The sequence below is a fragment of the Sinohyriopsis cumingii genome, chromosome 1, assembly GCF_028554795.1.
Source record: "Sinohyriopsis cumingii isolate HCF-2022 chromosome 1, ASM2855479v2, whole genome shotgun sequence".
NCBI lineage: Eukaryota > Metazoa > Mollusca > Bivalvia > Unionida > Unionidae > Sinohyriopsis > Sinohyriopsis cumingii.
Window position 1 is genome coordinate 44283889 of NC_142961.1, and position 12125 is coordinate 44296013.

Genomic DNA, 12125 nt, shown 5'->3' on the forward strand with positions numbered 1-12125 from the left:
TTCCTGACTACATCAGGAGGAAATAATTTTGCTTGTCCTGATAATATCCTCAATGACATGTCACTGTTAGAAGTTCTCATAGGGCAAAAACGAGCTGGGAATACCTCACCAGAAATAATTAATGAAGCAGCTGATATCTGTCGACAATTATTTCAAGACGGTATCATGGACATTTATGTTTACCGAGAACTTATTGATGAGATTGTTGGTGACTATTACAGTGACTAGTTGTTAGATAAATGAATAATTAAATAAAAATGATCATACAGAATTCTCATCATAGACCAGTTATGGTCAGGGTGGTAAATTCACGATTACCATTATGCAGAATGATTTACGGAAATGGATTCGGTGAGGTTGTTCGGGGTTTACTCAAGAGGATGGCCCCTAAAGCAATGCCAATTGCAAAACAATTATTGATGAAAGCAATGGATATTATTCATGATAAAGCTCCTGGTGCTATTGGTAACATTGCCAGTAAAGCATTCTTGGCAATCAAGGACAGACTAGCACGATTAATACGTAAACCACCACCACCAGTGAAATTACCCGGTACTGAAGTTATACCCGCAAATGTCAGTAAAGTAATAAATCAAGCCGCAAATCAAAACCTAGCAACGCTGATAAATCAAGGGGCTGAACAAATAAATACGTCTGATATTAGGAAGTGGTCTTCGTTTTAGATGATAACAAATTATAATAAAATGTTTAAATGTGAATCCGACCCAGCGTTTGACATGAATTAACCAGTTCTTAAAAATGAATCAGTGCCTGATTTTCAGTATTATTCTTATGACACACAAGATCCAAATTAGCGAGGACGAATTGAATTATGGGTTCAAGATACAAGTAGATATTTCTTACCCGCTGAAGCATTTATTGAAGTAGCAGGTGAAATTATAAAAACAGATGATACAGCATATGGAGATGGTGTTAAAGTCGGTTATGTCAATAACGGAATTATGGCCTTGTTTGAAAATGCGCATATATGGTTGACAGAAATAAAATTGAGTCAGTTGAACACAATGTTGATGTGGCTACAACAATAATAGGTTTGGCAAGATATTCCAATGATTATACAAGATCAACTGGTCCATCAGTGATGTTTGCTAAGGACACTTCCGATTTTCCTAACAATGATCAGTTCGACCAAGAAATAATGCCAACAATGCTGATGCTGATGTATGGCCGATGGTCCATGGTGCTAATACAGAATTTAATTTAGGATTTGCAATGCATAAATTAATGTTGAGTGGTGATCGTAGAAAATTTTCTTGTACAATTCCGCTGTCGCATATATTTGGATTTTGTAGAGAGGTTAGAAAAGTAATTTTTGGAGCAAAACACACAGTTGTGCTTTTTAGAAAATCTGATGATAATGATGCTTTATGGCGACCCATAGGTGACGCTGGTGAAGTAGTGCTGACAAAACTTTCATTGTGGATGCCGGTAATGACTCCGGCAATTGCTGAAGAACAGCGACTACTTTCTTTTATGAATCAGATTGGTAAATTGTTGTTATTATGGCTTACAGTAACCACAGATAATGCTCAAAGTAATATTAATGTTTTATTTACATGGTATATACCATCACAGGAGGGGTTTCTGCACAGCGACATATTTTCATTGCTCTTCAAGTTGTTACATGAATAAACTCATAAACACGGAGTCATATGATATTCGACAAACTTGGTGTCTCTGAAATTTCCTTAAGAATAAATGGACATCAAGAACCATCTGAGAATATACTGTTAGATTTTACTAATAATCATGTTGCTCGTGTATATCATCGTTTGACAAAATATCTGGTGTGTGATATAAATATCGATACTGGCTTGCAAATATCACAATTGGATTTTATGACATATTATCCAATCTATTACTTTTTCACTTGAGCATCATGATTTAACTAGACAATCTGTCGTTGATGTACACTTTCGAGCTCACTTGACAAGAGGAGCTATAGCTGATTACAGAGCAATTGCTGTTATACTCAGCAATAAAGCAATGCTACTTGAGGGTGTTGGTGGCGAATAAGAGTTACTGATGCACCAGTGGAAAACATGTAGACAATTAGACCAACTGTGTTTATTATAAAAATGTCATATAGTCATGTTAATGTCACTCTGACTCCTGGTCAGGCAAAAAAATTAATCAAAAAGCGAGAGCGCAACTGGGGTAATGATAACACTAGCATGGGATCGAATTGCTAATGGTGGTCCAAACAAGTTGTCGTTGACTAAAACTCAACTAAAACATTTCAATAAAGCGATGCAAGCAAAAAACGGAGTTCAACTTGATTTCACTCCAAGAGCTATCAGCGACATGATTAAAACGCAGTGGTATATTTCCACTTCTAACAGCAATACTAGCGCTGATAGCTGCTGCTGCCCCAGCTGTCACAAAAGCAGCCGCGTTAGGTGCCGTTGGAACAGCTGCAGGAATGGCATTAAAGAAAGCAACTGGGCGGGGATATAAAAAAAAAAGGAGCAGGTCTAAGACTTCCAGGAACTCTGCCCTCATGGTATGGATACAGCCTAAGACTTCCAGGAACTCCACCCTCATGGTATCCCAAATGCCATTGAAAACACAGTGTTTCGCCGATGTCAGATTTTGATTTGCTCGATGCCGCTAAACAATTAAATATAAAACAATTTCAGAGGTGTTTTTATGAGAGATCAGTTACTGTGTGAACCGAATAATCCAGAAACTGGACTTATTAATCTCGATAGCAGCAATGGTCCAGGAACTCACTGGGTTGCTTACGCGATATATCCACATGGAATTGTTTATTTCGATTTGTATGGGTTAGCACTGCCAGTTGAATTCCTAGAATACGTACATAGAGTACGAAGTACTCCTGCTCCCATTCCAGTCTGGTGTTCAATGCTACCAACACAAACATTAACCGATCCACCAATATGTGGCCGTGAAGTAATTAATGTAATTAATGACGCATTATCAAAATCAACCAAACCACCTCACAAAGTCATGCACGAGTATACCATGGATAAATTAAATAATCCCTAAAGAAAAATGGTTGATATTTATGGAAGAACTCTCAGCACGAGTAAAAGTAAAAACCGCGATGATGTGGATTTATCAAAATATGCGACCAAAGATGAAATTGACAATCTTTTAACCCTCGCCAGAATAGACCCAGATGAGGTTGTTTTTTTTCAAGACCAATACGGAAAACTAAAAACCAGCGATATCAGATGGCATGACATAGTTCGCAGTATTCTTGGAGCTACCCCGGGTAATATTCCCGTGTTCACTGACAGCGGAAAAATCAGAGACCCAAGTATGTCAGTTGTCGGCATCAAAGATGAAATTGCAAAAAATGTTGCTAATCGCTTAAAAAATACCGGTGACACAATGACGGGTGAACTCAACATGAATGGAAATAAAATAGTGGTGTTAGCGGATCCAACATCCGATGAAGATGCTGCAATGAAAAGATATGTTGACGCTGGCTACAACCTCGTTGACTTTAAATTATCAGTGCTGCAGGATGAATATGACGTTCACTTAAATGCGTTTACAAATCTCCGTAGAAACTTTAGAAAAATTAATGAAACCACAGAAGAATTCTTTGGTACCCCATTGACCGTTGACGCAAAACTTTCTGATATCAAAACTAACATTGACACAATCAAGAAAACACAAGAAGATATCGTAAGTGGAATTCCTGAAATCGTTAATAAAATTAATCTGATTGAAATCCCACCTGGAGTTACCCCCGGGCATATTACCAATATCGTATACACGGTGTCATCTGGATTCGCAACATGGTCAAAACAAAATAATACTATCAAATATACCGTAACTATCACTGGTGTGTATAGACTGTCTGTGTTCAGTGCTGCAAAATTTGAGACATTTACAACGTATCCCTGGTGACATTCCACCAACAAGTTTTCCGTGGTTGTGACTATCATATTAATTAGTGGAACCGAAGAAACGTTTATACTGGAAGCAGCCGACAAGAAATTAACCACAATATCTTACTGGTGGTGTTTGGAATGTGTAGCTGAAACGCCTCAGTTGTTTACTGTGTAAAATATAATAATGTCAACGACAACATCGATCAGAGTTAAAAACCATCATCAACAAATACACAACAAAAGTTGAAAAATATAAGCAACGAGCAGTTATTCTTGACGTTGCAGTATACTTAGTATCCGCGTTAGTTTGCTCATTTTTATCTGGAGACTGTCACTATTCCTGTTGTTTGGACCCAAGTTTTAGCCCTACTCAACTGATACAAGTTCAGCCCTTTAGCCAGAACCTCAGTGAAGCTGCTCTCATATATGCCATGTTTTCTGGTTTCTCTAGCTTCACTATACAGGGTTAGCTAGTTGCATCTCCCTACAGTGGACCTGGATTATCTCAGATCAGATGGTTCTGTGGTCCTAATCACGTGACCAGGCCTCATAACTAAAGACCGGTTACAAAAGTGATTGATTTCCTCTACTGATACCTCATTTGAGGCAGAGACACAAGTCCTGGTCCATGCTCTTCAGCATTCCTTGAAAGATGAGGAAAAGTCATGGAACCTCTTCTGATTGATGTCAATAATGGGGATATAACCTCTAAGTCTTAGTGACAAGGCAGAAGTGGGTGAAGTACTTGGCATATATTCAGTTGTGTGAAGACCAGATATGTCTCATAAAAATTTCAGCACATGAGATTCAACTCGTATCAGTGAGACTTCCTTCAGAATACTGAGAAGGTTAGCATTATTTTTTTTCTCATTTTCATGTTACATAAAAGTTTTTGGATAAACATGTATGAACTGAAGAAAGCTGGCCCACACTGTGAGAATAGGCTTGACCAGTAGTTAAAATTGTTCAGTTACTTCAAAAAAATCCTGAAATTTAAGATAAAGACGAAATACATTTATTGGCTATTTATTTAAGTAACTTAGACTACCAGTGATAGTATATTTGATCTTTTCTGATGGATGTTTGCTTCTAATTCCTGATATCTACCTCTTTTCAGATGGTCCAGGAAACAGCATTAATCTGGGATCTAATCCTCCAGCCATCATTGTTAACCTTCATCAAAGAGCTCAAGATATTACCTGCAAAGCCACCTGTAATCCCACATGTGACTATCGCTGGTATCACAACAGGACCTTGTACAGCAGTGGTGCTACCTTATCTCTTGGTGTAGTAGAAAATAAGACTTCAGGAGGAAACTACACCTGCCAAGCCTATAATAAAGTCCTTGGTTTAGATCGGTCTTCCAGCATATCAGTCAACATAAATATATATTGTAAGTTAATAAACAGTTTCAACTTAGGCTCTTCTCCCCATTAGGTTAGTTGAGGTTATACCATGGCCTTTGTCTGCATATACCAATGAAAAGTATAATTCTAACAGATTTTAATCAAACTTTGCCATTGGTCTTCCAGTACATCAATCAACATAAATGTTTATTGTAAGTTGATGGAAAGTTTCATTTTTGGCTCTTCTGATCATTAGGTTAGTTGAGGCTATGCCATGGCCTTTGGCTCTTATGTCAACACATGCCTATGAACAGTATAATTCTAACACTGCTCAGATTTTAATCAAACATGGCCTATGGAATTTTATCCAAAATATCTTGGACATGTTCATTAACCCCAAGTTTTTAAAAATCCTGCACCAGAGATATATTTTGAACACAAGAACGTGTACAGTCATATATTACTAAAACTTAATCTCTCATTGACATAACAGAGGTGTTGGATAGCCATTGTGCAGCATTGAGATGTAGGTCTAAGGTCCTAAACTAAGTAGCAGGAAAAGCAAACAACAACAGGTTTTGTAATATTCAACAAATAATATGCATCCTATTAATACAAAGTGAAAATTTAAAAAGAACTTACATTATTATGAATTAAATCCCTAATAGTCTTAAAAGTTGTATCACAAGTTCAGAAGCATAGGGCGTTCTGAATGAATTCCATTATTGGATGTGCTTATGTGCTATTAGTCTTAGATGAGCTGGCGTGCCAACAGCCTTGATGTATCACAGTGATATAATCCAGAATGTCCTTGAATTTATAATCCCCAAATTATGATTTGGTCCAAATATCATAGAGCACTTTGTAATTATGATGAATACGTTTTAAATAAATTCCTTTCAAATTATATCTTGACACAACTAAATCTTTTTTTACTTCAAATTTATATATTAAAGATCTATGACACAATTATATGACCATTTTCCCATCCTTTTCGTAAACATGTTCTCTTCTAGAACAGTTTATGACTAGACCTCACAGATCAATTAGCAACTTACACAGGTAGCCTTCTAGAATGTTATAAAGCCAAATATCCATGTCAGGTCTGTATTTGGTCATCAAAACTTCTGGTTGAGGATACATGTCAGTATTTTCTTCCATGTGAAGTGTTCTTGAATGCCCTAAGGAAAACTTGTTTGCAACAATGCTGAAATTGGCAAAGATAACAAAGTTGGATTTGTTAGAAACATCATGGTGTTTTTCAACAATTATAGGTTACTGCATTTGTATGGGAAAATAAGAACAAGTTTTTCGAATGGAAATACTGCATGACCTTGGGACAAAATGAGTTCATATTTTCCCATACAGATGCAGTGACCTTTTTATTATATACTAATTTTTAAAATTCTACCTAATGCTTAATTATATTAACAAAATACACTACACAAAACAAAGTAACTGAATGTATGCCACATACCAAACTAAATACACAAGCACATATTCATCATTACACAACAACAACATTATTACTGCGCACATAACTCTGTCCAGATAAATTTGAACTTAGTCGCATGCTCAACATAACTTTCAAAATTCACAATTCCACTCTCATACATATTTGGAGTTTGCAAAGATGTTTGTAAAGATTATTTCAAGGCAGAACTCATAGTCACATTGATTTGTAAAAGCCACAACAACAATGATTCAATTTTTTTGTGATGTTATTTCCCTGTCAAAGGTAACATTTTCATCCAAACTTATGCTTAGGTGCCTTCAATGCCTTCAGTGACTCCTTTATGCCCATAGATGAACATTTGATGGCATTTATCAGGCCTTGAGGAACATGTACACTTTAATCCATAGCAGTGACCACAGACTCAACAACAAGCTCTGTTTGACGAGAATTATCATGGCAAGTAAGCACCCAATAAAGGATAAGCATACTATGGCAGCTGTTTGTGGCATTTCAAGACATGTCTAATTAATATTTTCACCACTGGCATTGACTGAGGTCTCCTAAGGTTAAACAGTCACCAGTACCCAAATAATGACATTTTGCTTGACTTAAGAAAAAAAATCAAGCTGCTCTGCTGTTAGAATACTTGGACCAAGACCAAACCATTGACACAGGCTTGCAGATTTCACAACAAGACTTTACTGTGGCCCCTTTGCCTTAGCATCTAGACCAGGATAAGCAGTCCATGATAGGCATATACTTAATCTGCCTGCTCTCCCAGCAAAGCAGAGGAAATAACTGATGGCATGGCGAATGGCTGACTTGTTTTCAGTGAAGGAGGGGATGGCGTTAAGGCACTGAAACCTCACATATTAAAGTCACATGTGGCAGGATCGTACTTGTTCACTGTAACCAGAACCAGATGCAGGTGGGGTACAGTGAGAATGTTTATAAATTCATATCGGGTAATTGTTTTCCAGTAGCATGTCTTTTTGACCACAATATTTCAATAACTTTCACACTCATTTAGTATCATGGTCATTGGTCACTAGCAATGATATTTAGTTCAAATTATTCAACATCAATCCAGATGGGTGCTTAAATGTCTTTGGCGTTTGTGTTTAAGATTAGATTTAACATTACATATAAGTGTTGGATTCTGACTGCTGTGATGTGGTTGCAGAATTTTGTTTATGGAGTTGTAGATTGGATGACCAGTGCATAGCTGCCAACCCTCAAGATTTTGGCATGAATTTCACGACTTTTTCAGCGATTCACAAATTCATGTCACAAGCAAAAAATTCGCGAATTCTCCAATTCTCAGTTATTTTAAATCTTTAATAAAATAACTGATTTCTCATTAAGCGCTAGTCGTGATATTGGCAGTTGCCGAAACAGTCTGGTACCGCTGGTCGCGATATTAGTAGAACTATAGCAGATTGGTACAGTTGGCCCAGTATCAAGTATTTTAGCCTATTTTAATCTATATGTAGAAGAGTAGTTTTACAAATGCTTTTAAGAGCAACTAGGGCCTAACCTGAGTTTTGCTCAGCGCATGCGTCACCAATACAGATTTGAATTACCGTTCAGCATTGCATGTAAGATCTTGAAAATGGCTTTACCACCAAGGAAAAAGAAATGTATTGCTCAAAACGTGAAGTTTAATTTGGAATATACTAAAAATTGGTTATGCATTCTGCCATTAAACATCATGCTTTTTGCATACAGTGTGCCACAAATTTTAGTATTGGGCATGGTGGCAGAGACGGTGTGAGGAAGAACTTCAGTTGCAAAAAAACACGTAGAAGTTGGGGAAAATTAAGAATTCGCAGTATCAGCTCTGGAATATTTTAAGCAATTGATGGAAGACCTGCAAGCTAGCAATGCTGAAGCATTATTTGTGAGTTTTCTTGTTGAACACAATCTACCTTTATCAGCTGAAGACCATGCTAAACATTTGTTCCGACAAATGTTCCTGGACTCAAAGATCGCTTCCAAATTTTCCTGTGAAAGAACCAAAAGTGCTGCAGCTCTGTGCATTCGTTACAGCAACAGAGACAGTGAAAGAGTATTTTCTCTTGTGAAAAAATAAGACAGACTTTAGGGCCTCCTTAGGTGCAGAAAATTTGTCAGCAATTTTAGTCACTAAGATCAACTAGCAGGCAAGAAGTGTGAACTGTTTTGAAAACAAATTTATGATCAAGCAGTTGAGGAAGTTCAAGTATGCCACAGAGTCATGTCTTGATAAATAACCACAAGAACAAGTGAAGTTACCATAATACATAGAAATGCAGATATTTTTCTGCATATATGTAGTGTTTTAGTTTTATATTGCGATCTTGATATAGTGTAGTATTGACGGTCAGAGTGGATGGAGTTATTGTCATGGTATTTTTCACTAATTCATGTCCAAATTCACTAATTGTTATCCCTATTTTCATTAATTGTGAGCCTGGAAGGTTGGCAGCTATGCCAGTGATGCCAACATCAAGAATAGATTTGTTCAGCTTGTCCATGAATATCTGTTTCAAAATTATAACTTTAAAAGAACCATAAATACTCTAAGATTATAATCTTGTATAAGGCCAAGTAGAAATCAACTATTGGAACCACCCTGATGTTCCAATACCAACTTGAAGCCAGCTTTGAGTGATTGCATTAACACATGAAAATAATGTGGTAATTGACTGCAACACCAGGATTGTCTCACAATTAGTTCACTGACAAATCCAACCCAATTGCAAAAAGACTAGACCTGAGCCTGAATAAGAGACATCATATCTTATCCCTTTTCAGAATTTTGTTTATTTGGGGAGTAATTTTCTAACCAGTCAAGGACCAGACCATGTTCCCAACAGAATCTCACATGCTTTCTCACTTGGCAAGACTGAATGTGAGGATATTGTTGTTTGTTTGTGCCTGCCTGTCTCACCTGTTGATGCTAGTTGAAGCAGCAGTTCCTTTAGGGAGGCTTCATATGCATTCCTTCCAGTTCATGCTTCTAGTGAACTGGAGACAAAATGGGACATCATATCTATCCCAATCCCCTCATCATCTGATTTGGTGGAAAACTTTCGGACAGGATTCAGACAGAAGTTCTGATTAATGCTTCAGAACATCACTTCTTCCAAACTGATACTTCAGATTCAGACTGAGGGAGTTATCTAAATCCAAATTGCACTCATGTGGTATTGGGAATAAACTTCCATCTACGTCAACAGTCTATAAATTTGGGCTGTTCTAGAACTTCAGGGAACGATTGGCCATCTAAGGCATTATCCCATCATAGTTGCTGCAGACAATATGTCAGTCATAGTGTACCTCCAATGTCAAGATTGGGTTGGTGGGCCTTTCATGCCCCTTCTCACTCTCTGGAATTTTGGAACATTGTGCAGTAGACAGTTTCAGGGCACATTACTCTAAGAGTCTGCCACATTCCCAGCAAAGGGAATGTTCTGGCTGAGAAATTGTCCAGACGGTGAGCAACTCTAATGGAATATCTCAGCACCAGTCAATAGCAAAGACACTTTTTCATCTGTGGGGAAGGCCATTGTTAGATCTGTGCACAAAGAAGCTGAACAATGTGCTTTCTCCAGTTCCAGACCTGAAGGCATAGGCAGAAGATGCTTTTGGTCAGATGTGGATTGATTATGCCTTTCTATTTCCTCCTTAAGACCCATCCCTTATATTCTTCAAAGTCAGGACTTCATGTGTTTGCTGGTCCTAATATCCCCTCCATGGCCCCACATATAATGGTTTAATGATCTCAGCATGTTGGTTGATGATCTCAGAAGAGTGATCAGCACCTTTTTATATCCTTCACCTTTATGGCTGCTCATACCAAACAATCTATCTGCCAAGAACAGTTTTCAGAAAGGCTTGTGAAATACATCATTTATGTTATTATACTAGGTCTTAAAATATGTAACAGAAAGAAGTGAAGTTAACAATTTAAGTAAAATAGCAACCAGTTTATATCTCTGCAACACAAAGTGAAAATTAAAGAGGCACCTAGTTTCCTGAATTAAGTCCCAAATAATCTAAAATGTCCTTTCACAAGTCCAACAATGTAGAATGTGCTGATTGAATTATAATAATCTTGAATGTCCTGATGTACCACAGCAATGCAATCCAAAATGTCTTTGAGTTCATAATAATTCCAAAGTAATGCATATCGAAAGTCAATGAGCACTTAGTAATTCCAGTGAATAATTTAAATAAATAATTCCTCTCGAACTATATATAAACACAGCTGTAAATTTTGATCATAAAGGATTCCCAATGTGTGATGTATAATAGGAGTGAATTATTTGTTTATCAAAACACCATTTAAACACATTTTCACTTGACTTGGATATGAAACTCCAATCTAATAGTAAACAAGTCTGTGCCTAGAATGTTCTAAACCAAAAATGCTATGTAAACAGTTTATTTACAACTTATATTCATAGACAAAAGTTAGCTATATAAAGATCCAGTTTAAAAATGATTTTTATCTTAAGTACAAACTACAATCATGAACAAAAATTAACAGCACAATTTCAGTATACTTAGCACTTAGGCTAGAAGTCAATTTGCCTATGGTCCCAACCCAGATCTTTCAGAACTGACTAGGTTGTTTGAGTTCAGAGACAAGTCCTTCACCTATTTATTGCTATGGTGGAGCCTCTCTGTGATATTTGGGTGCTACCTGAACAGCCTTATGAACCTTTGAGTGAAACTTCTTTTAAAAGCAGTTTTCCTCTCTCTTGCATCACCAAGAACAAGGAGTAATGTTCATGCTTTGTCAGAGGGTTAGAGTTAGGGTTGGAAAATGGTCCCTATATGATTAAATGTTAATGATTCCATAGAATTCCTGGACCAGCAGGAGTACCAAAACCAGTAATTGTGAAATCCTTGAATTCTGAGGCCAAAATAGCCATCATGAAGGACAAAAGGAAACTGAAAAAGAAATATTCCATAAGAATGACTGAAGATGTCTCCCAACTAAACATGGATCTCATTAACAAGCTCTCTAATAATTCAAAAATAGAATATGCCTGGTACTTTAATTGTGGGGTCTATGCCGAGACAAAGTCAGGGAGAAGACTCAAATTTGACCTTTTTGATGACAATGATGCAGTGATTAATTCCAACTCATAGATCATGCATGATTAAACAGTATCATTAGACTTTTTGCTCTTCTCCAGGTATCAACATTTCAAAGAATTGTGATCTTTGTATATTTTTCTGTATTTTGTGATGGTTGTGCTTTGATTTTTATATGCCTTTTCTATACCTTGTGCAAACAACACTTCATAAGTATTATAAATATCAAGGTATGTTTTAAAATATCAAAATACAAACTATTATTATAAATGAAACAAATACATAATTAATAATAAATTGTAACATATTCAAACAAGATATGCTTTATTAAGCCAGCACTGAGGTTTC

General features: G+C 36.7%; 1 protein-coding gene across 1 annotated transcript in view; it reads left to right on the forward strand.

The window, feature by feature from the left end:
• The window catches only part of LOC149806796 (cell adhesion molecule CEACAM5-like), a 32783-nt gene extending 20952 nt beyond the window's left edge, over positions 1-11831 (forward strand). The window contains exons 4-5 of the mRNA XM_089965595.1: positions 5005-5245; positions 11540-11831. Coding sequence (XP_089821721.1) covers positions 5005-5245; positions 11540-11831 — 533 coding nt within the window. The remainder of the gene's footprint in view (positions 1-5004; positions 5246-11539) is intronic.
• The last annotated feature ends 294 nt before the right edge of the window (positions 11832-12125 follow it).